This window comes from Vombatus ursinus, unplaced genomic scaffold, assembly GCF_900497805.2.
Source record: "Vombatus ursinus unplaced genomic scaffold, bare-nosed wombat genome assembly UNPS02015255.1, whole genome shotgun sequence".
Classification (NCBI taxonomy): domain Eukaryota; kingdom Metazoa; phylum Chordata; class Mammalia; order Diprotodontia; family Vombatidae; genus Vombatus; species Vombatus ursinus.
The window spans coordinates 33986811-34013565 of record NW_020955033.1 but is presented as its reverse complement, the minus strand read 5'-3'; the positions used below and the strand labels follow the sequence as shown (position 1 = coordinate 34013565).

Sequence of the window (26755 nt, the reverse complement as noted above, 5' to 3'; positions counted from 1 at the left end):
TGATAGGATAGTGGAGGGAAGGGAGGCTGGAACCTTTGGTTCTAAAGCAATGACTACTACATCAGGTACCCACTCATCATTCACATCTTCCCATCGAATGAGCTCTCCTGGAGAATTCCTTGAGATTGAATAACTGCTAACACTCAGTCTACAACTTCCTAAGGGGACATTTCCCCAGGAGGAAGAACCCTGTGCCTGTCTGGGAAATCTTTTCCTTTAAGGAGGAAGTGGGATGTACTGGAGCCAGCTTGTATAGGCTTTCAAGACCTGATTGTTAAACTTCTAGTGTGAGCATTTACAACTTGGAAATTGGCAAATGCTACAAATCTAGATTATATGGATTTAAGAAAGTGATACAGAAAATGTTAATGATGTACATTATACTTAAAAGTATGTTGTGACTACATTTTATCCAGAGCTGGTCGTTAAACGTTTATCAGTGCACACACTCTTGGCAGGGATAACTTAGTAATTATGTTCCTAAGCATACCTTAGTAATGGGCGTTGGCCTTTGGGAATTGTGTTCCTAAGCATAGACAGGACTTTTTTGGGGAAACATAAGCACTGCTAGTTTCCACAGATCTACTCTGAGAATGAATAGGAAATGTATATGAGTAATTCATAAGTCCACCACCTTTACCAAACCTATTTCGAAACTCGACAGCAAGGTAGCTTATTTTTGCCCATGCTGATTTGCACTGCATTAAAAATGTTCCAAGCAACTGTTAAAATTGATGCTATAAACTGCTGTGTTGATGGGTGTTTTGAAACCTCATGTGTCATTTGCACAGTAGCAAGCTGGTTCTCTTGGGTGAATAAACATAATTCTAGGTATAAATTGGGCTTTTGGGGGAAGTGAAATAACTTGCATTCTACCAAATTCAAATCATAACATGAAAGATAAAAAGAAATTGCTAAAGCACTAAATCAGCAGCTATGATTAAAAAGCTTTGGGTGTGTGTTTATGTTGAATGTTTACGTGTGGCATTCTAGATGTCTTTTCTTCTTGGAATTTAACTCGTTGAGTGCTGAGATTGGGCGACCTGTACATTTTGTGTCATGCCTCTCAAAAGAAGGCTATCTGATAGACGTAAATCAGTGTCATTACTCACTACTGGACTCTGTCCTGGACCTTGTTCTTTCATTCTATCTACTTGTCCTCCCTCGTGATTTCATCATTTCCTTTGGGTTCAGTTATTTCATATTATTCCCTTCATATAGTCTCTGGCTTGGTCAAATTGGCCTGTTGGCTGTTACCTTGACATAACATTACACAGATGGTCCCCCAAGGTCTAGAATATACCTTTCTCTTATAGAATGCTTCCTAAAAGCTCAGTTCCTCCATGAATCCTCTCTTCTGCTATCACTTTGACACACGACGCCATTATTTTGACTCTGATAGCATTTACTTGTCTGTGTAAGTAGAGTCATAGGACCTGAGTTGGAATTCTGGCCCTGTTACTACTACCTGTAGGACCTTGGATAAGTCTCTGGTCTTTAGGTGCCTCATGTATTAAATAAGGGAGTTGACTGGATGACTTTGAAGGTCTGCCTCAATCCTATGATTCTCCCCAGTAGAAATAAGTCCTTTTAAGATCAGGGAGAAATTTTTTTTTTTTTTGGTCTTTTTATCCTCTGTCGCTAACACAATATCTTTCACAAAGGAAATAAATCTTCCATTGAATAAAATGAGTTAGTTGTTAGACCAAAAATATTATTATATTCCTTATGTGTTGCATGTTAGGGGCTCTTTTAACTTGGCCAAATTTGACTCCATCAGATTACAGTTTGAGTTCTAAGAGAAGCTCTTTGTCCCCTAAGCCATGCTCTTTAAATAAGAATACATTTCTGTATAGATTACTAACAATAATGATAACTAACATTTATTAGTAACAGCTTAAAATTTACAAAGCGCTTTACATAAATGATCTCATTGGACATATCTAAAGGTAAGGAGAGATATGATTTAGACAATGGCATTCAGCCATTCTTAGCTTTCATAACATTCATCTGCAGAACTCCAAAAGCCTTATGTTGTTGCTAAAGGAGGCAACGGACATGGCGGGGGGTGAGGGGGGAAAGGTGTCAAGATCTGGATGTGCAAATCACTTGTCTTGGGATCATTTTTATTTTGTGTCATTTTCACTTTTCTGCATTAGTCATTTCAGTAAAATTTGACAAGCTTTTATCTCCTTTTCTAAACAGCTGACACAAAGCAAAACTGTTTGAGCAGCCGCACCTCCTTCCGGGGCTGTATGAGAAAGCTCACGCTGATTAAGGGTCAGCAAGTGGAATCCATTGACTTCAGCAAAGCCTTTGACCTCCGTGGAGTCTTCCCGCATTCCTGCCCCGGGACTGAGCTCTAAATTCCAAGAGAAGTAGCTGGTCAGGGAGCATCTTATTATATTTCAATTGAAGGGAAATGTAACTGTGAACTCTTGGTTCACTTGTACTTTCCAACTCAGGTCAGATGTTTCTAGGGAGAAGTTTCTTATTTGTGTTTAAAACTAAAACCACTTGTACAACAAATACCTCTACTAAGTTGTCTCAAATGTTTATAGAATTAATTGGGTCTCTAAACAAATTTTGCTTAATCACTGTTTACAGTAAGGTGTTTGTTTTTTTTTCCTACTGATTACTTGACAGTATTCCATTTTCTTGTATATTGGGTTTCAAAAACAATAAATAATACTCCACAGTGTATAATAAAGGCAAAGTGAAATGCGAATGCTTTCATTTTTCATAAATCCCAAGTTTCAACTGTCAAGGAAAAATGACCAGCATCATCGAAATTCCAGCAGAGGGCAGAAGATGGTTGCAACATAATCTTGAATAAATTTCCCCCCTGTAAGCAAAGCTACATACAAGGGGAACAAAGGAGCTGAAATCTTTCTTTATGTATCTTTTTGTTCAGCATCATTCTTCTAAGTCCTGACCTAATTTTCTCTTTGGCCAGCAAAATCAGAATATACTGCATGACAACAAAGTCGGCAATAGCAACAAATTAGAAGTTCCTTAATTGTCAACTCCGCCCCCCCCACCCCCCGCAAAATGGGGCTGTTTTCCTTAATCAGCTCATTTTCTTATAGAAAGCAAGTACAATTTGAAAAGCTGGAAAACAAAAAAAAAAGCCACATAAATACATTCCTTTAAACCAACTAAGCAGTTTTAAATTTTAGTTTCCAAAGCCTCATTTGGTTCCTTCTCATGTAGTTACCTGTTAACTCTAGCTGTGCTGCTGTAGCTTAGCTGAAAGCCACTTACATCCTGCAAGTCTGGGAAAAATAATTTTTTTCCAACTACCTAGTTGAAGGAAAGTACTAACCCTCTTTGTAATAAATCACTTTTCAAAAGGGAAGGGTTTTAGATTAAATTTCAATTTCCTTTGGACACTATTAATCCCATTACATGGTAAAAGAAGTCATTGTACTACAAGGCTTTTCTGGTTCCCCCTTTCATGTTTTCTGAAATGTTTGGGGGTACCGACACTGTCCTACTTTGTCAGTGTCTTGGTTGACAGAGGTGAAATTTCTAACTGAGACTCTATTCAACTTGCATGTCAGAGTGTCGTGGTAAGGGTGAGTTATGGTTAGAGATGCACCCTGCATTTGAGGCATGGCACCTGGAGCAACCAAAAGGTGACTAACCTCAGCAACTGAATCAGGAAACCGACATTTGCAGTTTCTCAGCTGATGGACCCCCAACAGAAATACACAAGTGAATTCTCACTCTGCACTGTTGGCGGCCTTTCTATTCATGTTTCTATGGAAACATGCAGTGTAGGGAGATTGAGGTCTGGAAATTCTGGCCCTGGGTCTGCTATATTGGGCAAAAAAGATATTCTAACTGTGACAGAAAGCACAGATGATGAACTAGTCCTGGGCTGAGGGGGCCATTTTTTTTCTTGTAGAAGAGAATGGAGTCTTACTTATTACTCTGTTATTAGTCAAGCAGATTCGGGGAATGGAGCTGCTCAAACGGTCTCCTTTAAAACACATCCCTAAAAGTCAAAATCAATTTCTTTCTCTGTAGCTTGTTGATAGCTTGGCAAGTTTCCAGTTTGCCATTTTAAACACAGGGGAGGAACAGACTGCTTATGCCTTGGAGGGCTGAAGGTAATACTTCTTGCTTCAGTTTACTCGAACAGAAAAGTTCATCTTGGGTTTATATTAGTGAATTGCTATAAACACAAGACACACATAAATATATAAAAGGATTCTGACTTTGGTATACATTTCTTCCATTGTTTCTTTTATTCCTTCTACTTTCAATTCATAGATCTAAACCATTTCATTATTTTGAAAATTTTGTCTTGGAATTCCCTTCCTCCTCCCACTAATGTTTGCTGATTGCATCTCTAGTTGCATAAATATGTTGGGTTTTTTTTTTTTTCTGCAAGTACATAGAGATAGAGAATGAGTTGGGTCCTGAGTCTTCATATGCCCTTTGACAATAAAGTTTGAGAGATTTCTCTAGTATTTCTATGCCACCTGACTAAAAAGCTGCTAATGAAACATGATTCTATAACCACACCTTGTGGACAACACTATTTGAATTATAGCTCATCTTGGATCTCCATTCACATTGCCTAGAAACAATGTCATTTGTGTTCTAATTTCCCTGTAGGAAGGAAGGAAGTATGCATTTATTAAGCACCTACTATGTGCCAGGCACTATGCTAAACACTTTACAAATATCTCATTTGAGTCTCACAACAACACTGGGAAGCAGGTGCTATTATTATCCCCATTTTTCAGTTGAAGAAACTGAGGCTGACAGAGGTTAAACATTTTGCCCAGGGTCATACAGGTAATAAAGTATCCAAGGTTGGATTTGAACTCATGTCTTCCTGACTCCAGGTCCAGCACTCTTTCCACACACCACTTAATAGCCTCTATAGTTTTAATCCTGGCAGCAATCTCACGGGCTGCAAGATGGCAGAGTGGATAGTGTGCTAGGCAGAATCAAGAAGACTCATTTTTGTGACTTCAGATCTGGCCTCAGACACTAGCTGTGTGACCTTGGGCAAGTCACTTAACCCTCTTAGTACCTCATGTGTAAAATGAGCTGGAGAAGGAAGTGGTAAAGGAATTGATAAACCACTCCAGTATCTTTGCCAAAAAAACCTTAAATGGGGTCATGAAGGGTCAGACACAACGGAACAACAAAAGACATCCTCAATGCATAGTGACATGGCAAACAGTCAGGGCTTCTGGGGGTGGGAATGGGAGGGTTAAATCAGTAATGAAATCAAGGAGAGGTCCCAGTGGGTCTTGAAATGACTAATTTCCAAAAGGTGAAGGCATTTCCACATGAAAAGGAGCAGATCGAGAAAGGTCAGGATTGGCCAAGAGTTCAACCTAACAATCCACACAGAAATAATTAAGTGGATCAAGAGTGTCCAGACTGACACGAAGTTGAACGGCAAATCCACTGAGTTGCTCCATCGAGGCATATCTTTTCGATAGACACTTTGGATGAAGATAGGTTGACTTGAGTAGGAGAGCATTCTATATTGGGATTTGGGAAATTGCTCCTTGTTTAATAATCCAAAGCTGATCTTAAATAAAAAGTCATCTTTTTTTTTTTTTTTTTAAAGCTGATACTTTCTCGTGATGCTGTCTGGTGACAAATCATGAGCTAACACAAGTCCAAAGAATCATTGCCAGTGACCCAAATGGCAATTAAAAGATATATCTGGTAGGCATGCATAGGTTTAGCACATTACCAATGACTTGCATACAAGATATGCCTTAAAAAAATATTGTACAGGAAATACATAATTAGAAAAGGTTGTAGACCAGCTATGTAATGTGAGTAGTAAGGGGGAGGGGAGAAAGGAGAAGAGAACAAGTATTAAGCACCTACTAGAACCAGCCAAAATGGTAACCATTTTACAAATTTCTAATTTGATTCTCAAGACAACCCTTAGAGGTAGGTGCCCCATTTTACAGTTGAAGAAATCAAGGCAGACAGGTTAAGTGATTTACATAGCTAATAAGTGTCTGAGGCCATATTTGAATTCAGGTTGTCCTGAACTGCAGGCCTAGCACTCTACTACTGTGTCACCTCGTTGCCGGATATGGGTGGTGGAATATTACCAGATGTGTGGTGTGTTGAGTAGATCTTCAGGGGAGGGAATACTACTTAGATGAGATCAGAGATTCAATGAATGATAGAACTATCTAAACAAACAACTGTTTAACTGTGTAACACAAGCATAAAAGAGACCTGGGAGAAATGAGGATAAGTAGTCTTGCTCTAGGTAAGCTCAATGGAGGAGTGAATTTTAAAGGAGAACATGTTTTTTAAGAAGGACCTTCCAGGTCACTTAATGGTTGAAGAAAGTGAGAGATGGATAGGAGATCATAAAATCACAGATTTGAGGCTGGAAGACAGCTGTAGAGGCCATCTGGAGTCCAACTCTTTTTACAAATGAAGAAAATGGGTCCCAAGAAGTTGAATAACTTGCCCCAAACCACAGTGACAAAGGCAAGATTTGAACCCAAATTCTCTGACTTCAAAGCCAACATGCTTTCTTAAGATGGCAAACATGTTTGCCAGGCTGTATTTATTTATGCACACAAATCAGGGTGTGGTAGAGGAGAGTTTATTTAAACAATGGAAGACCCAATGGTTTTAATCTTTTAAGTTCTTGTAATGAGTGTCACATGTAAATAAATTTTTGTGTATAATCCAATTTGTCCCTCTTAGGGCCCCCTAAGACTATTATTTTCATTTTACATATGAGAAAACCGAGGCTCACAGAAATTAAGTGATTTCCCAGAGTAACAGGGAACTCTGTAGCTCAGTTCCCAAATCTAGCTCTTTCCACTACACAATGCTGCCTTCCTTTTGCTCTTTTTAGTTTATTTTAGTATATAAGAAAGTATATAACGAGCCAGTTATTCAAGTATTATTCAAGTATATAACAAATCAGGATTTTAAAAACAATTTTATATAGGAACATATTATGGACTAACAAAATGTAACCATCACTGTGCTGTATTTTGCTACCCTCTAATTGTAAGAAAAATTCATCTAAGAAAGAAATCTCAGTGACAAAGATTTGGGGTTTTGTTTTTTATTTTCATGATTAAAATACAATGTACACATTCTACTTTACAAACATGCTATTATAACTACAATGGAAGTTACTGTAACAAACAATCCATATTTCCCTTTTGTGTGGGTCAGAAATACACAAACGATTGGCTTTATTGAGTGGCATGATGTTATTTTCCAATCCAGTAAGACATTGTGGAAAATAGTTGAAAAATGCCTGGAAGAAAAGATAAACTTTTTTCTCCCTTTAATCCCTCATTTGAACTCCTGGGATTCACTCCCAGTTGTCTAAACATGGCTAGAAACAAATGATTAATGACAGAGAGAATATGTTTTCGGCACCGACTCTTTCAGAGTACGACATTCACAGAATATTTTATTTTGGTATTAGGAGCATTTGCTCATTTCTTGTGCATCATTAAACTAGGAATATCAAAAGCAAAACAAGGTTGACATTAAATAATAAGACTCAGGGACACTTCGTAACAAAAGCTATTATAATCCACTATGCTTTTTGTCTGAGTAAGGCAAGTGAGGTAGTTTATTTTGTATGTACATTGTAATGACAATGAGTGGTTCCAGTATGCTTCAAAGGTCATTGATTCCTAGAACCATTACGCCAAACAAAGTGTGCTGGCGTGCAAAATAAGCCTTCATTTTTTTATTTTTATTTTTTTGCAGAATGAGAAAGGAAAAACACTTAAGGCAGCTATGGAGTCTCTGGGTCAAGTTCTTTTAAAATCCTTTCCCTTCCTCTAACATTTCACTGCATGGCTATCTAGTAGTCCCCCAAGAGCCTAGACAATGGGGGTGTTAGGGATGGCTGGGGAATGGAGATTGCAAATTCAGGCAGAATTACAGAAACATCATGTTTCCCCCTTAGCTAACATCATCTTCTGTTAGCAGGTAAACTTTCAGCTTTGCAGTTTGGTTGTCAAAGTATGGCAAATGTAAAATGTTGACAAGACAGCGCTCCCAAAATATAGGTGACAAGCTCTTTAGAATCAAAAGTAAGCATCTTCAATCTACCTGCTGTTCCAGAATTGAGCTGTGAAAAGGTCTACTTCTGTTTCTAAGGCTGGATTTAGTCACCAAGAATCCAACGAGTAAATTACCTCTTTCAGAAGACTAATTAATAAATATAAAGATAGGGAGAGGGGCCCTGGATCTGCGATTTCATTGACATAAAGAATTCCTAGCTGTTGAAACTACTAATTGCAAGTCAGTATCTTCTCTGAAATTTAGTTTCAGTAGCTAAGACTAGCACTAAGATCACTTATGACTAGCACTCATGACTTACGCAAGGTCACATAATCAGTCTGAGAGGCAGGTGGTATTTGAACCCAGGTCTAATGGTTCATATTAGATTGTATCTCTCTCCCCACTGTCTTGCTACCTCTCATATGCACTACAAAAATCCTCTCTTGACATTAGGTTAAAAGCCTTATAAGTAAACATTCAAGTCAAATGCAATAATGCTAATGAGACTATTTAGAAGGAAGGCTTTCCCCTTCTCCCTCAGATGCTAGAAATCTTTGGTAACAAATAGATATTCTCCTTGAACAAAGTGAAGTGAATGAAAGAATTGATTCAGACAGGCCTTTGGGTTGCAAAATTTCACAAACGTAGATGAGTACAGAAACATCATTTTTTTCCTCCACATCCTCTATATCTAACAGTATATTAATGACAAATTAGAATAGAGAAATGTATGACAACCTTAGGATGCTTTCTTGTTCTGGTGTCTAACATTTCTGGAATTTGATTTGGGGACGTTTTACTTCAAAATATCATCCCTTTTTGTGAAAATAAAAAAAAGTTAACTTTTTTTTTCTGTCAGGAAATACAGCTATTTACATAGAGAAAGCAAGATATTCTTTTTTTGGAAGACACAGGTGTATTTTAAAGTTTTATTACAAATGCTGGCAGATATTATGAATGCATTAGAACCTGAGACTTAATAAGAGAAACTACGTAAAAAAATGTAAAACTTTAACCAGAGTTCTAGGCAATGCTTTGCTGCAAACGAAAGAGACATTTAGGTCGAGGATCTAGTCCATATAGCTCCAAAATAACCCTCCGAATCCATTATCTGTCGATCCTAAGCCAAAGGTTGAAAGACGACATATACTTTGTTTGTGGGAGAAGGGACAAATGGGACAATATAAAAGCAGAATGCATCCCAAGATATCTTGTCACGACTTTGGAACTGTAGCCATCCTTAACTGATCCTACAAAGGGCTCTATCTTTATTATCTAAAGAGGAACCAATACTATAGGATTCCTTAACACACTGCATTGGCTCTCTTTCCTGAATGAGGACGATTGGTGAATCACTGATCTGACAGATTCCAGATCTGGAAAATATATGATATTCAACTTACCTAACATACACAGATTTGTACAGTCCAATTGTTTAACAGTTGTGCTTACCTACGCCTGGGAATGATGATCAAAGGTGAAAAATGGCCTCAATACCATGTAAGAACCAGAGGCAGCAGTATTCTCCAGGCCTAGATAAAAGCAGTACTGTCTCTTCAAAACTGTGGCTATAGAATTAAGCATGGTCATAAAATATAGATAAAGAAATGTTTGGGAGAAGAGAGAAACTCAGTGACTGGCACATGGAAAGACATTCATCAAATAATATGATAATGATTAGGGAACAGAATCCACTGCTGTTTACAAGGAAAAGAGAAATGAAAGGACAGGCACATCCTTAGTCTGACAGCGCTTTGCTCAGAGACTATGTCCATAATGTAAGATGAAAAGCTTAAAAAAAAATTCAATTTGTTCAGACACACAGAAGTACACACTGGTATCAGAATGATGAGAATGACAATACAGTACAACACAGATAAACAGTACAGGTTGCTTTAAACAGTAGTTCTTTCTCCTCAAAATAACCAAATAATGAGGAGTGAGTCAGAAGCATAAATATTGGATATTTTACTTTCAGAATAAGTTTTGTTTGGATAGAAGAACTGCATTTATGCAGCACAACTACCCTGGGCATTTCTATCATTCTTTTTCTGAAAAGCAGCCCTGTGTTGTCATTATATAGGTATATATAAAGGTGAAGGAGAATCTTGCTTTGGAATACTAGCAAAATTGCCCTGCCAGTTCCTCTGCACCCTCCATCATGTCTTGTATTCGGTAGTGTTTGCTACATTTGGTAGGCTGTAAGACTGAGTAAGACAGGCGTCCAAATAGAGGACACAGTTTTCTTTAATTATTAAGTCAAAATCCTGGAGAGGATGAAACTTTCCATTGTCCAGATTGGCCTCTCTTTGAAAGTACCATCATCCTTCCTTTGTAGGTCAAGTAACCGGCATAAGAAAACTTCTGCTTCCATGGTTACAACAGGGGGTTATCTCAGGGTTTGCAGGTTGGTAACCAATGAACACATCAATACCCTCTGGCTTGAAGAAGCATCTCAAGATTAAGAGGGCTGGGAAGGACAGAGAGAGTCAAAAGCAGCCACTTGGTTTTCCATCATATTCTGGACTTTCTTGGCCTAGAAAATACAAGTGGAGTCCTTTCCCTCAGAAGTAGGGTATTTCCTGAAGTTTCAACTTGTCTTTGGTTTTATCACCCACTCTGCATGAGGATTCGCATGATACACATCCAACATGTAGGCGTCGGGATCTAAACAGTGCTGCCCTATGACAAAAAGAAAGGGAGAAGCATGTTCACTTTGCTCACATGGTACTGGTTAAGAAAATGGCCAGCTGAGTCCAGCAGGGCTCTTTAACTGTCTCATTCATTTGGAGGCGAGTGGATCAATTCTTAGGGCTTCTTTGCAAAAGTCATCTTTTCTGATCACTAAGGACATTTTTAGTTGGACTGAGGATTGTACAAATATACTATCTACAATAGAATTATTTTCTAGCTCGACCACATCAGGTAGGCCTTCCCATTCAGCCTTGAGAAGAGCAAGAGTGTTTATCCCTCTAAACTACAAATCCCAATTGGCCACTCAGCTCTCAAAGCCTTATTACACAAGGCAAGAATTTTTTTTTAAAAACATACAATTTCATTTCTTATCTGAGAATACACCTTGAAGACAGTAGTCTAAGACCACAAAAGATTGCCATTAAGAAAATTTCAAGGTATGTTCTTTGATTTCTTTGATTTTCTGAGAAATGCCCACAGCGAGCTGAATAATAATTATAATCATAATAATCATAACAGTAAAATGGATGTTAGCTATTATAAACTATTATTAGTAGTAATGGTAATAAATCCTTCAATAAGTATTCAATCAATCAATCAATAAGTATTTATTAAAAGTACCTCCTATGACTATGTTAAAGTGCTGGAGATGAAAGATAAAAAAATGAAAGTCTCTGATCTCCAGGAACTTAAAATACATTTTTTTATTTTTAGGATTTATGTGCATTGTTGATTAATAACATTTAGCACTTAAATTTATGCTAGATATATAGTTAGAAAGTAGCTTTCTGACAGTGTTGTTGATTTTGCTTGAATTATATCTGCCATGTCATATTTCTGAATTTGTTAGGATTTCCTATTTTCCTCACTTTGTTATGAAAATTACCAGAAAGAACACACAAAAGAAAGTTCCTCAAGCAGATCTATCATTTAAATGCTACACAAAAATTATTCATTGAAAATGGTGCTGGGAAAGCAATTCACCCTGTAGCTGAACGGAAATAATTTTTATGTTTCCAGAAAGTGTTGACATCATGAAGAGTCAGGATGTCCATTTGAGCCAACATGAACTTCCCTTCTATTTATTTAATGAGAAAGAATGCCTCTTGGGGTGGCTACCTTCAGGTCGCTGGTTTTCACTCAACCTCATCAAGTAACTCTTTCGTTAAGGACAAATGGAGAGTGTACTGTACTCTCCATCCATGCTTAAAAACTAGCTTATTCTTCTTAAATGGTTGCTCCCCTGCAGCCAGGAGAAAGGATAGGCTGGCAGGAAGACATGAATCAGTTAAATATCAATCTTCAAATCTGACTGACAGCTGCCAGAATAATGCACACTTCCATGCAAATGAGACTTCAAAAGCTCTTGGATTTAGCCTTAAACTATTTCATAAAAAGAAAAGAAGCAAATGTCATTAAAGTACAGGCTTTCTATTAGCTACAGAACATACTTAATTTCCTTTGAGACTATTAGAGTATGTGGAAAATAGCCACTTAATGAAAGAATTACCTGGATGTGGCTATGGTGGGAAGGTCAATGGAAAGCTGAATTATCCCAGAGTTAGTTACTCTGAAGTGAATTACTATTTGTTCAGTTTTTCTTTATCTTGCCTACATAAATTAACAAAATTCATGACAATCCCCTCCAACTTCTCCATTCTATTGTTGTCCCCTATGCAGAAATTCACATCTTTTTGTTTGTTTGAGGAGGTGGATGTGGTATTATTTTTCCAGATATCAACTGTGAGCCACAAAACCCAATTTTCTTCTTAACTAAAAGACCTTTTGTCAAACTCAGAAACCCATGATGGGATAATGATTTATTTTACTCAAGAAAACTTTTAGAAGATACTTTTATCTAGCAATAGCAAGGTGTAGTAAAAAAGAATGTTGGATTAAGGGAAGGAAACCGTGGTTCTAATCCTCCATGTGTGACCGGGGGCAAGTCACTCTGGCCTTCAGGTTTCTTTTTATAATAGAAAGAGGCTAGACTAGGATCAGGGCTTCTTAAGCTTTTTCATTCATGACCCCTTCAGCACTTCTGGGTCACAATCCACAGTTTAAGAAGTGCTGGATCAGATGACCTCTAAGGTCCGTTGTCAGTTCCAATGGGATAACCTTATGCAAAATATGTTCACACCATTTACAAATGCTTTGACATTTCTCTAAATACGTGAGCGCATTAGATGTAAAGTGCTTTCGCTAAATTCCTTCTCGCTACCTGGAATGCTCTTTCTACTTCTTCAGTTGCTAAATTCCTACCCATCTTTTAAAGGTCAAGTTCTTCTAGGAACTTTCCCTGATCTTTCAGTTCGATAGCAACCTTCCCCTTGAGATCGTGTAGCATTTTGCTACAATACACACTATTACTCGATAAGTTCATTAGAGAGTTATGAAGCAATCTTTATTGCTATCTTGTGTTGAGGCTGGGTATTATATTTTATTTCTCTTTGGAGCTCTCTGGTACCAAACACAGGGCTCTGCATAGAGGAGACACTTGTTACTATGTTGTGTTACATTGTACTATGCTGTATTATATAATATATTATAATATTATTATTATTATTGAGTTGTGTTGTGTTGTACTGTACTGTATACAGTAGTACTGAGCTGTACTACATTGCATTGTATTATATACTACTGCACTGTGCTGTATTGTATAATATTGAATTATGTTGTGTTGTATAATGTATTGCATCACATTGCATTGTGTTGTATTAAGGAGCTTAATTTTCTGGCACCAAGATGTTCTGTATTTATATAAATATTGACATAAATAAACATCACGTTCCTCAACTAGTAAGAAGAAATTACCAATATGTGAGTATTCCATTATATATTCAATAAATGCCAAAAAATGACATTTAAATATTATAGCATGTATTTAAACAGCACTGCAGAAAAGTCATGCAATTATTTTGACATGAACTAAAAATAATAGCAACTTGTATAGGCTGTTGTCACTTGGAAAGTAGTTCATACTAATGTACTTTTATAGTAAATAAAATAAAATTTGCAATAACTATTTACAAAAAATAAAACAAGTATTTCTTCTCAAGGAATCAGAAAATTTAGGATTAAAATTTTAAAATAACACTTACCTATATTGCCTCCAATTTCATATAAGCTTTGGTTCTGCATCTTAAGGCTACCTGGTGAATCATGGCTAAGAGAAAGAAAATATTTTGATTTTTAGCTCTTATGATCTTAGTATGAAAATATTTCTTTTCACACCCAGAATAACCAGCCCCTACAAATTCTATGGGCAGCTAGGTGGTGCCACAGTGCATAGAATGCTGGGCCTGGAATCAGGAAAACTCATCTTCCTGATTTCAAATCTGGCCTCAGACACTACTGGCTGTGAGACCCTGGGCAAGTCACTTAACTCTGTTTGCCTCAGTTTCCTTGTCTACAAAATGAGCTGGAGAAAGAAATGGGAAGCCATTCCAGTATCTTTGCTAGGAAAACCCCAAATGGGGTCACAGAAGAATTGGAAATGACTGGAAAATGACTGAACAGCAACAACAAATTTCATGCCTGCTGAGCTATCTATGTCCCTCAACATCTAGGTGAAGGTTTACTTCAAAAAACATTTTTTAAAAATGTCACTGACTTGGAGCAGCTCGGTGGCACAGTGGATACAGCACCGGCCCTGAAGTCAGGAGGACCTGAGTTCAAATCCAGCCTCAGACCAAACACTTGACATTTACTAGCTGTGTGACCCTGGGCAGATTACTTAACCCCAATTGCCTTAAAAAAAATGTCACTGACCCAACGAAATTAGTTCAACTGCTCCACTGCCCTCTGCATCCCCATCTATGCCCATTGCTGCATACATAACATCTCATTGAGTCTTTCTTCTGGTTTACCTAAACTAGACTGTGAACTACATCTAAGCAGCATTGTACCTGCTTTGGGTTATTTTACCTCACCATATCATGGTACCTAGTAAAGTGAAAAAGAGAGACATCGACATATCCACTGTCCCTAAAGTCATTCTTCTTTTCTGCTGAGAACTTTATTTTAAAAAATGGCCTAACTCCTCACATTACAAAAGGAATGGACAAACAAGGTTATGAGAAACATTTCATGTTCAGAAGGTAAGACTCTGAAAGGTTGAGGCCTTTGGTACAGTGAAAAGAATGGGTTTAATGGATTTGGAGTTAAAGGATATATGGGTTTGGGATCCTTACTCTGCCATTTACTATCTGTGTGACTTTGGGCAAATCACTTAACTGTTCTCAGCCTCAATTTCCTTATCTGTTAAATATTGCTGTATGACTCTTCAGTGCCTTGTAGGCTCTAAATCTATGATTTTATGATCAAATTACAGTCCTGGGATAGGGGCTATATACCAAAGGGGATTACTTAATGAACAATCCATCTCATATTGAAATGTCAGGATGAACTGAGCTCAGATGCCACTAGAAAAAAGCAAAGGAAAGCCTTTCTTTGGTAATGGGAGAAAAAAGATGGTCACCTCTGGACCCCTAACCTCTAAATTCTCTTTTCATGGTGAGTAGATTTTTTTTTCTTACTTGGATTAGATGAGATAAATAGATAGATGGATAAATAGAAAGATAGATGGAAAGATAGATGATAGATATATAAATGGATAGATAGAAGACAGACAGGATAGAAGGATAAATAGGAAGATGTATAGATAGAAAGATGGATGGATACATAGATACAGAAAGATGAATAGACGGATGGATGGATAGAAAGACAGACAGATGGATAGCTAGACAGATATTTGACAGGGCATTTATTTAGCACTTACTTTGTACAAACATTGGGGACACAAGGACAAACAAGCAAGAAAGTCATTGCCGTCAAAGAGCTTACAATCTACTAGGAGAAAACCACACATAAAGGAGCGCTAGAAAGTTGGAGGAGGTTCAAAAGCACTCAACGGCATGGTCAGGGAGTGAGATCAAGGCCTCTATCTTGACAAGATAAAGCAAAAGCCCATTCCTCTGAACCCAGGATGTTCCAGGGCTGAGTCCCCGTTTTTGGTGGGGAGGAAGTGGGGATGAAGGCCTGACTGGAGGCAGGTTTAACAGACCGATGAAGAGTAGTTTTCAGAAAGCCAGTCCTTCAAAGTAAAGGGATTACATAGGGTACGTTTCTAGCAATTAAAGCAATAGATGTCACAGGCACTGTCTCATTAGGAAGATGAGCAGGAAAAAGCCTTCAGAAGAAGTTGGTCTAAGGGGGCTGATTCAACCTAGGCTCTTTGATTCAACATTTCTTTTATTAGGAACATTTTTTTTTACACAGGTCTAAATATAATGAGTATCAAGTCAGTTATGCAATCCATGTAGCCAGGCATTTATCTGCTAAATCCCTCAAAAGCCTCTCCAAGCCCCCATATGACTGTCAAGTTGAAACAATTATAGTGATTTAGGTTTCCAGGATAGGCAGCAACAGATGACTAAGTGTCCAGAGTGTTTCTGTTGGCCTCAGGCTATTACTTTTTAATATGATTTGGAAGGCTTCTTTAGGATACATGTCAAAGGTGTACAAGAGATCATTAAATCATGTCTGTCTTCAGATAGCAGGGTTTGGCATTACACTTCTTTTCTCTTCTCATAAAACCCCAGGACAAATTAACATCTCGGAGTAAGTGTGCCTGGTTACAAATTGATTTTCGTTCTTCTCTTTTAATGTTCTTACTCTCTGATTAGCCAGGATGTGGCAAGAGAGCAAAGCAGACAGTCACGGACTTCAGGTTGACCCCCATGATTACTGCCTATGGTGTATTTGAAAGAAACTGTAGCACCAAAGACACAACAAATGACCAGTCTCTCTTGGCTCTATACCATTAACAGTTCATATGCCTACATTCCATGAGAATGTATGTTACCTGAGGACAGGGCACATTTTGATTTTGACTTTATATTTCCTGTGCCTAGCAAAGCTTATGAAAAATGGGTGATCAATCAATTAACCAATTAACATACTTATTAAGTGCTTACTATGTGCTAAACATTGAGTTACAGAGACAAGTGAAATTGTTCCTGCCTATGATCAGATACTTAACTCAAACTTTACAATAAGGTACTGTAAATACCCCATAAAAAAAAAAAAGAAGAAAAAGTTCGGACTTCTCTGGTACAGAGGGATGGTCAAAAAATTTTATGTGGATTTTCCAGATCATGGCAGCCCTGTGCCCCTAACCCTGGTGATGTGGAAGAGATGACTGCATTCTAAAGAGCAAGCCAATGGGCACAGATATTAGCATCCACATAACATACATAAAATAAAATTCAGGGAAGTTTGGGGAGGGAAGCAGAGATCAGGAAAGGCTCCATGTAAAAGAAAGGGATCTTGTATGCTACTTGTTGAATTGAATTATTGAATTGAAACAAAAACCTAAAAAACTTCTAAAGCCACCTTGATCAAAAATATCTGTCTAGATTTTCCTTTGGATGAAACATTAAACAGGTTTTATTTTTTGCAAGGTATTATTATTATTAAGTTATTTTAATTATAGCTTTTAAGCAAACAATAGAGGATTCAGAGGATATAAGTTTATTTCTCTACCCCAAATTTCTGGGGTATAGGCAAAAGTACCCAAACTAAGAGATTCTAAAGCTTTATTGAGAAAGGTAAAGATCAAGGTTCAAGCAAACAATACACTTGTCTACAATTCCCTTTATTGAATTAAGACACTCCCATCTTACACACACACACACCCACACCCACACACACACACTGTCACTTACCTGTTCTCACAGTGAAATCGAGCAAGGATATCTTTGGCTTTGGTCTGACCATTAAGCTGAATGGCCATGGACACCTTGGAATGAAGAGGTGCATGTACTCTAATGACTCCTTCGGGTATATCAGACTACAAAGAGGGGAAGAAAGAGAAATTCTGTCTAAGTTACTTGTACTCTAGCTAGGGCCTAGAATCAGTTCTTTGATTCTTTTTACCTTTAGCTTGATTTTTTTTTTTTTAACATGCACTCAGTTCTTACTATGACACCATCATCCTGGGCATTCCTGTATAGAATGGGGTTATTGACAAAATGATGTTATAACAAATTTGCCTGGACTCTGCAATAAAAGTCTCCTTGGATGGCATTCAAGATGGGCCTCCCTGAAGCAGAATTCAGGGCTATAACTGGTTGGGTTAGGGTAGGGCTTCCAAGGAACATCTCTTCAATTTTCTGTCTTACCAGAAAAAACCCTGAACATCAGACCAAAAGGTCCTCCACGGGGATCTTGAATCTTTAAATTCTACCACTACAGTGATGGTTTTTTCCTCTTTTTGTATCCCTAGCTCTTAGCACAGTGCCTGACACATAGTAGATACTTAATGAATATTAACTGATAGAATGAGCTGCAATCTGACAGATCATAACACAAAAATAGTTGCAAAGAATGGCTCCTGAATAAGATGTGCAAAGCTGAGGCTGGGATAGATGTCCAGGAGGTTCACGCCTTTTCTCTCTTACAACAGTAACTTACCCAGGACATTAAGAACTACCAAAATACCAAGGGAACTAGACTATTGTGGTTAACTGAATTTTCTAGTTAACTTCAGCTAAACTTAGAAATCAACTTTTTGTTTCAATTTTTCTTGCTAAAAATCTCATATTATATCTATATATATATCTATATATATATATATGCATATGCATAGACATAGATAGATAGGTATATATCTATCTACATCTATCTATCTTCTTCCTTTCCTGTCTTAGTGAGTATGGTGGACAAGACTAATTCTTTCCCTAAGTAATGTGGATCTTGCAGGACCAAGGTCATTATTCAGGACATATCTTCTCCTCAGAGGACACTGAATTAAATGAAGCTTGGCCCCAAAATATACCTATCCCCTGGATAATTTTGTTATATAAATACTTAATTTCAGACTTTTTTTTGTTGTTATTTCCCTTTCTCTCTTACTCTCCTAAAAGTAGAATGAAAAAAAATTCTAATTAATTGGAGATTCTTATTGATCAAAGCTTTACTGTAATACTGATATCATTTTAAAAGTGCCTTCAGGTATTTAGGCCTCTGCTAATGGAATTCTTCCAGTTCTCCTTACTTTGGCCATGACTTCCATTTCATAGGCTCTCCATCTGCCGGGTATCAAAGATACTCTCCTCCTGTCCCTTTAATGGCGGTATGTCTCAAGTTTCAATTATTAAGGCATTTCATTCACTACATTCTTCTCTTTCATCTCTTTCTTTCCATGGCTTCTGCTACTCCGTGTGGATGACTAGACCACGTGTCTAAATGCTTATCTGAAACTTTCACTTGGATGTTCCATTATCACCTGAAACTCATCTTGTCTCTCTATTACTTAATTCCTCTTCTGAGGAAAACAAGTTCACCTTCTAGTTGCCTTATTTCTGTTAGTGGTAGTCATTTCAGCTAAAAATCTGGCAGTTGTATATTCTTCCTTTCTGCTAACAATTCAAAATGATAAGAGCAGAAAAAAATACACAAAAATACTATTGATTGTAATCATTCTATTTAGCAATCTAGATGTACTGTTTTAAGGAAATGCATTTTTAGGGGATGGCAGGGGGAGGGAAAGGGAATACGGATTTATATAGCATCTACTATATGCTAAGAAGTTTACAAATATTATCTCATTTTATCCTTATAACAACTCTGTAAAGTATATGCTGTTATTATTTCCATTTTACAGTTCAAGAAACTGAGGTGAACAGAGGTTAAGTGACTTGCCCAAGATCACACAACTAGTAAGTAACTGAGGCCAGATGTGATTGAGGTCTTCCTGACTCCAAGCCCAGCACTCTATGCACTGCACTACTCATCCTATCTACTCTATCCACTGAAGTGTTTGTTATATATATCAATAAAATAATAAAGGAAAAATAATAAAAACAAACATTGAAACCATCCTTGAGTTCTCCTTATCCCTAACTGATCGCATACAATCAATCACCAAATCCTATGAATTCTTTAATTGAAATACCCTTGCTTTCCATTGTAATTTTCACTTTTTTGGTTTAGAGTCATATCTTATCTAGGATGATTATCCAAAAAAATAAAACTAAGGGGTAAGAAAGAGGAATGCACTGGGAGAAGGGAGAAGGGAAAGGCAGAATGGGGTAAAATATCTCACATAAAAGAGGCACAGAAGAGCTTTTACATTAAAGGGGAAGGGAGGAAGATGGCAGAGGATAGAGTACATGAACCTTCCATCAATTAGAATTAGCTCAAAGATGGAACAATGTGCACACTCAGTTGGGTATACAGGAAAGTAGGAGGGAACGGGGATAAGGTTCATATCTTATCACATCTAGACTGCTTCACCAACCTCTTGGTTAGCCTCGCCCCAAGTTCTATACAACCTAGTCTCGACAGGCTGAACTTCCTACAACACTATTTTGACCACGTCACTATCCGGATCAGAAATTAATGATGCCCTACTTCCTACAGGATAGAGTTCAAACCATCCATAATCTGGTCCCAAACTACTTTTCCAACCCTATCTTCTGGTCTGGCCAAATAGGCCTACTCACTGTCTCATGAACACATCCTATCTATATTTTCATGTTGCTACACTTGCTATTATTCATCTGTCTTAAATTCCCTCTACTCTTTTCTCTTACTGTACTCTTATTCATCTTTCAAAACCCAGATTAAATTTCTCTTCTTCTGTGAAAACTTTGAAGACCCCCCAGCCCTCCTCTCAATTTCTACAGTGTTTACTTACTGTCCTATAAATCTGGTGATTTATTCTGTACTGTCTTTTGACAGCTTTTGTGATTCTGTTTACCTCAAGCATCCCCATTATTCAATTTTTGACATATTCATATTTTATTTCTTCAACTAGGCGGTAAACTCTGTGAGAGTCAGGACCATGGCTACCTTGACGGCACCTTGTGCATAGAACATTGGCTGGTTGATACAAGTAGAAGATTGCTGGGCTTCCATAGGAATGTAGAGATGCTTTGTTGAACTGTTTTCTAGCCAACATTAGCTACGTATATGCCTATTGGGGTCACTTCATCTAACAGGAGAAGATTTTCCTACCGGTGACATTTCTTTTTATGACTAGGAAGTACAAGTCATGTCCCACAATCCTTAGCACTGTTTATGTGCTCTCTGTGTGATTCACAGCTGTGTCTTTTTAGCCACAGGTGGTGTAATAAATACCTCTGGCTCAAAATTAGTTGACCCCTCTCTGACTGCGGGAGGGTGGGTTGTCTATTGCTTTAGGCAGTTACTATTTGTGGTACAGTGCTTGACATTCTTAAATTTTACATTTATACTTTTCCTTCTGCTGGCCCTAAATGGGCCATACCAGCGTATCTCTGCACCCATAAGAGCTATCTGGGAAATCAATGGCTCTTCACTCCTGTAAATATCAAGCACAAAAAGGTGGGCCTTCATTGAGCATTATACCGGGAATGCACTTCCATTTAAAGTCTGCAGTTCTGATGAGGATCTAAGTGGCCATCTGTAGAATCTGCATTGGGGCAGACTGGTGTAGGGCCCTGATGGTCAATCTTCAAGGTTCACCATCCAGTTTAAGTCTCACCACATTCTGGCAAAATTTTCTAAGACCTCTCCTATTCCTTCTTAAATGTACTTTCAGAGATGAGATACAACATACAACTATTCAGTATTGCTCATCCCTAGATGTTGGAATTGGGTAACCCACTGAAATTTTTAAGAACAATTGAAAAAAATATTTTAATGATAATTTCTAAGGTTCGTTTGTTTAGGCCTCACAAGCACATTGCTAGATTAAATAAAATGTACCTTATTTACATAACCTTGCTTCCCTCCTAAGGTGGAATGGGTCTCACATCATCCCCTCAACCATAATCTAGGTTATCATGAGAACTCCCTATCATCAGTGATAGCATGGCCTCAGTATCTCTTGTCTCCCTGTACTCCCTCTACAAATTGCCTGGCCGATATTGTTGAATGATTTTTATTAGATCAAAGTTGATACTCCCTGTACTGCTCACTTATCAGTCACACTTCCAAGTTCCATGATGGCATCCATCACTTTTCAAAGTCACCTTCTAACTCTAGGAGTACATTTTTGACAGATTTGTATAGCTAGAGCAATGGTAAGGAGGATGCTGGTTAAAGAAAACAGAGAGATGCCTTCAGATTCCCAAAGAGAGTTATCTCACCTTCCTTCTTGAAGACGGTGACATCGGTAGTGTCTTTGAAGTCCTGGGACTGGTAGCCTAAAGAACAAACATAGATCCTTAAGAATGATCTTGGATCATAACGAATGTAAATGGGGACTCTGTCTTCCCTTTTCAGTGCCTCGTTTTATAATGCTTGAGAATTCTACATTTTCTCCCAGCTCTTGCTCTCTAGATAGGTTCATGCATTATAACCATAATAACTGTTGAAATTTATATAGATCTCTGAGTCTTACAAAGCACTTCCCTCATGACAATTCGGTGAGGGAGGTAATATAAATATCATCACGCCCATTTTACAGAGGAGGAAACTGAGGCTCAGAAAGGTTACATCCCTTGTTGATGGCCACACAGCTGGCAAACGTGAGGGAGAGGATTCAAATCCTGATCAAAAGTTCACCACTGTTTCCATCACATCATATAGACTATCTCTGGTTCAACTCTGCTTAGTTTGAAGTGACTTCACCTGGATGACCTATATGGAAATTTGCCCAATCATCTCTGACTAACGAAAGAATAAATCGAGAAGAAAAATTTACCATGATCCTTCAAGGAGGCAACCACTGTCATCTTTCTACATTTGGTTACCTTACTGAACCTAGGTATTAACCACTGAATTTGAGCAGCACTCTGAGATGAGCTGCATCTCAGAAAGCATGATTTTGACTGATTATTTTAGAATTTTTTCACTTAAGGACATCTGTTCCCCTGGCTATTGGGCAGACTTAGTGTTGACATTCCTCTTCACTGTTTCGCAGGGATTAAAATATCAGCTTTCAACTCTTGCCAAGGTCATTTTATCCTTGTTTATGAGTGCTTGGTATTAAATAAAAATACTAATAATCAGTATACAGTCCAAGCATTTTAATAAAAGGGATAAAAATCTCTTCAGAATTGGAGCCCTATATCCACCCAAATTAGGGCACAACATCACCCCTGCTCTATACCCTCTAACTTGCATAGCCTGCCGGCCTATGGCTACTTTTTATTGCTTACGTTTTGTTTTACGTTTTTGTTTTATTTGCTACGTTTATCTGCAAATATCTTCTGGGAATTTGATGTATTTCGCCCCAAAAGTAGAAGTCACATTATGCCTCTCCTGAGAAATGGGATCGTGAATAGTAAAGAACATGCTGTTGAATTATATGCACCAGCTACCTCTATCTTTTCAGGTCTTTCTCGTTCCAAAGTTTTCCTTCTGAGAAGTTTTCTCATGCTTTTGTCAAATATCGGTTGCTTCTTCGTGTTGTTAATTGCTGCCTCATTCATTTTCCTCACCTGAGTGATCAGGAAAGATGGGACCTGGAGTAAGGAAGCAGAAATGGCAAGAAATCAGAGTCGAACTAGATTTTACCAATGGATTGCCCACTTTTTAATGGTTCGGTAATTCTCCCAATCAATCAATCAATAAGCACTTATTAACTGCCTGCTACATATCTGGCACTCTGCTAGGTGTTGGGAATACAAAGACAAAAATGAAATACTCTTAATAAATGGCAAGAAATCAAATTGGTGAGCTAGATTCTACCAGTGGACTGCTCACTTTTTTATGGTTTAGTAATTCTCTCAATCAATCAATCAATCAAAAAGCACTTATTAACTAGCCACCGTATGTTTGGCACTTTGCAAAGTGCTGGGAATCCAAAGATAAAAATGAAACACTCGTAAGATCAATAAAGCATCATAGACTTAGGAACTGGAAGGGCCTGTGTATTGATGTTGTTGTTTTTCAGCCATGTCCAACTCTTTGTGACCCTATCAGGTGGACCCTGTGGTCCATATCAGGTCAGGCCCTTCTGTTCTCCACTATCCCCCAAAGTCTGTCCAAGCTCATGTTTGTTGCTTCCATGGCATTTTCTATCCATTTCATCCTCTACCATCCCCTTCTTCTGTTGTCTTCAATCCTCCCCAGAATCAGAGTCTTTTCCAACGAGTCCCATCTTCTCATTATGTGGCCAAAGTATTTAAGCTTCAGCTTCAGTATCTGGCCTTCCAATTAACAGTCAAGAGTTCATTTCTTTAAGTAGTGATTGATTTGATCTCCTTGTCGTCCAAGGAATTCTCAAGTTTTCCTGAGCACCACAATTTTAAAGTGTCAAGTCTGTAGAGCTCAGTTTTCCTCATAGTCCAACTCTCACAGCTATACATTACTAGTGGAAAAACCATAGCTTTGACTAGACAGACCTTTGTGGGCAAGGTGATAGCTCTGCTTTTTAGTATTCTGTCCAGATTTGCCGTTATCTTTCCTTCCAAGAAACAAGCATCTTTTAATTTCATGGCCGTGGTCATCATCTGCAGTGATCTTTAAGACCAAGATATAAAATCTGACACTGCTTCCATTTCTTCTCCCTCTATTTGCCAGGAAGTGATGAGAGCAGATGCTGTGATCTTAGTTTTTTGGTTTTTTTTTCAATGTTAAGCTTCCAGCCAGCTTTTTCATTCTCCTCTTTTTACTCTCATCAAGAGGCTTCTTAATTCTTCTTCCCTTTCTGTCATCAGACTGGTATCATCTGCTTATCTGAGATTGTTAATATTTCTCCTGGCAACCTTCATTCCAACATTTGATTCATCCAGCCTGGCATTTCACATGATGTACTCTGCGTGTAAGTTAAATAAATAACATGACGATATACAGCCTTGTCATACTTCTTTCCCAATCTTGAACAATCAGTTGTTCCATGTTCAGTTCTAACTCTTGCTTCTTGACCACAGGAGGTAAATAGGATGATCTGGTACTCCCATCTCTTTGAGAATTTGCCACAATTTGTTGAGATCCACAGTCAAAGGCTTTAGTGTAGTCAATGAAGCAAAAGCAGATGTTTTTCTGGAACTCCCTTGCTTAATCCAGCGAATGTTGGCAATTTGGTCTCTAGTTCCACTGTTTCTTCAAAAGCCAGCCTGCACTTCTGGTAATTCTGGTTCACATATTGCTGAAGCCGAGTTTGCAGAACCTTAAGTATAACCTTGCTGACATGTGAAATAAGTGCATTTGTTCAACAGTTTGAACATTCTTTGGCATTGCCCCTCTTTAGGATTGGGACATAAACTGTCCTTTTCCAATTCAAGTCCAATCTCCTCATTTTACAGTTGAGGAAACTAAGGCACAGAGAGAAGTGACTTCTCAGATGTCACACCTAATAAATGTCCCATGTGGAATTCGATTTCAAGTCTTCCTGACTCTGAGTTCTGGGTTCTATCTTCTGTATCATGTTGTCTCAAGGGCCTTAAAATCTATCAGGGGAAACAATATGCATGCTATATAAAATATAAATACAAAGTTAACTTTGGGGAGGCAGTAGCAGTTGGGGTGAGGGAGAAAATCAGGACAGCTTTCATATAAAAGAAGACTCTTGAACTTCAGTTTTGAAAGAAACAAGGAATTTAAAGATTCCCAAACTGCTCTCCTGGACCCTGGAATCAGTAACCTCCTAAAGGGACAATAGTGGTCCAATATTTGAAGTTATTTACTCTCTTCTCACAGGCAGGCCCAGCCTGAAGAATACCCTAGAACAAACAGGCATAATAAAATCCTGAGAAAACTGGCATCTCAGTCTGTCTTAAGTGGAAACAGAGGTATCAAAAGCAGGAAATATAAGCATTAATGAAATAAGAGGAGGAGTGGCAAAGAACAGCCACTGCTACTTACACATAAAAATGCCACCAAGAGCCCACCTTGCCCACGGGGATTGAGAGGCTGCTGACTCTGGGAGAAACAGGGATCACTGTCTTTCTTTCTTGGTTGCACCTTGTGCATAGGACTCATACTCCAGGAAGAGCAAAAAAATTTTAAACATTTTTTAAATGGTGTCCTTGCAAGGAGAACCATCACTCACCGTCCACAAAATGTCCTGGTATCTAATCAAGAGCCGGACGATGTGTGCAGTGGTAGCAGCTGCCTGCATCTCTTCTTGGTTGGAGCGTTTGCCTTTGTAGATGAAGAGATTGGGTGCAACGATCATGGAAACATTCCACAAACTCATTTTGTTTTTCCCTTCATTAGCAACCACTTTCTTGAGGAATATCAGGAAGGCCTAATAGGAAACATTATTCCTATTATCCTATTATAATACAACACGACATGACATAACATAACAAAATATATGTGATATATGACATGACATAATAGAACATAACAAAATGTATGATATGATATAATCTGACATGATAGAATATATCAAATATATGACAATATATAACATGACATAACTATATATGTATAATATATGACATGATATAATGTAACGAAGTATAATATACAACATTTATTATATCATTTCATATTATTTATTTATAAAATGTTATAATAATTTAACATATAACATTTAATATAATAGGTAACCAAAGTGTACCAGTGACCTTATGAAGACTGTATATTTCTATTCCTCATCTCTATTTCACCCCCAGCACCTCCAGGCATTGCCAGTAGAGCTAAGCTGTTCAATATTTCTTGTAGTCCCATTGTTTGTTTAAAGGTGTTAATATAAGTAATGTTGCTAGTTTTTCTATAGACTGCTTCATAACAGAAGCTCCATTTTAGTTGAAGTTATGATACTGGAGGCCCTGTGACCTTTTGTCTCAGCGTTTTGAAGATCTCAAAGTCTGAATATATTCAGCCCCTGAAAGTCTGGCAGATATTAGGATTAAAAAAAAAAATTTTTTAAGGATGTCTAAATACTGATATCCAAGGCAGACATCAGTCAGTGGTCAATCACTGAGCACAGATTAAGCACCTACTATGTGTCAGGCATTGGGAATACAAAAAAAGGCAAAAGACAGTCCTTGCCCTCAAGGAGCTCACTATCTAATAGGGGAGACAACATGTAAACAAATATGTACAAATAAATTATCTAAAGGATAAA

At 37.8% G+C, this 26755-nt stretch overlaps 2 protein-coding genes across 7 annotated transcripts in view; one reads left to right on the top strand and one right to left on the bottom strand.

Annotated features, from left to right (window-relative positions):
* Nucleotides 1-2566, top strand: part of LOC114031685 (laminin subunit alpha-1-like) — a 195071-nt gene extending 192505 nt beyond the window's left edge. Inside the window, exon 63 of the mRNA XM_027846837.1 lies at nt 2206-2566. Within this exon, the coding sequence (XP_027702638.1) occupies nt 2206-2366 (161 nt within the window). The 3' untranslated portion in view covers nt 2367-2566. The remainder of the gene's footprint in view (nt 1-2205) is intronic.
* A 4502-nt stretch (nt 2567-7068) lies between these two features.
* The window catches only part of LOC114031914 (rho GTPase-activating protein 28-like), a 192690-nt gene continuing 173003 nt past the window's right edge, over nt 7069-26755 (bottom strand). For all 6 annotated transcript variants that reach the window (XM_027847117.1, XM_027847116.1, XM_027847120.1 and 3 more), the window contains exons 11-16: nt 25730-25927; nt 23055-23198; nt 21879-21935; nt 17469-17593; nt 13842-13906; nt 7069-10728 (exon numbers count right to left, since the gene is read on the bottom strand). In XM_027847117.1, coding sequence (XP_027702918.1) covers nt 10637-10728; nt 13842-13906; nt 17469-17593; nt 21879-21935; nt 23055-23198; nt 25730-25927 — 681 coding nt within the window. In that variant the 3' untranslated portion in view covers nt 7069-10636. The remainder of the gene's footprint in view (nt 10729-13841; nt 13907-17468; nt 17594-21878; nt 21936-23054; nt 23199-25729; nt 25928-26755) is intronic.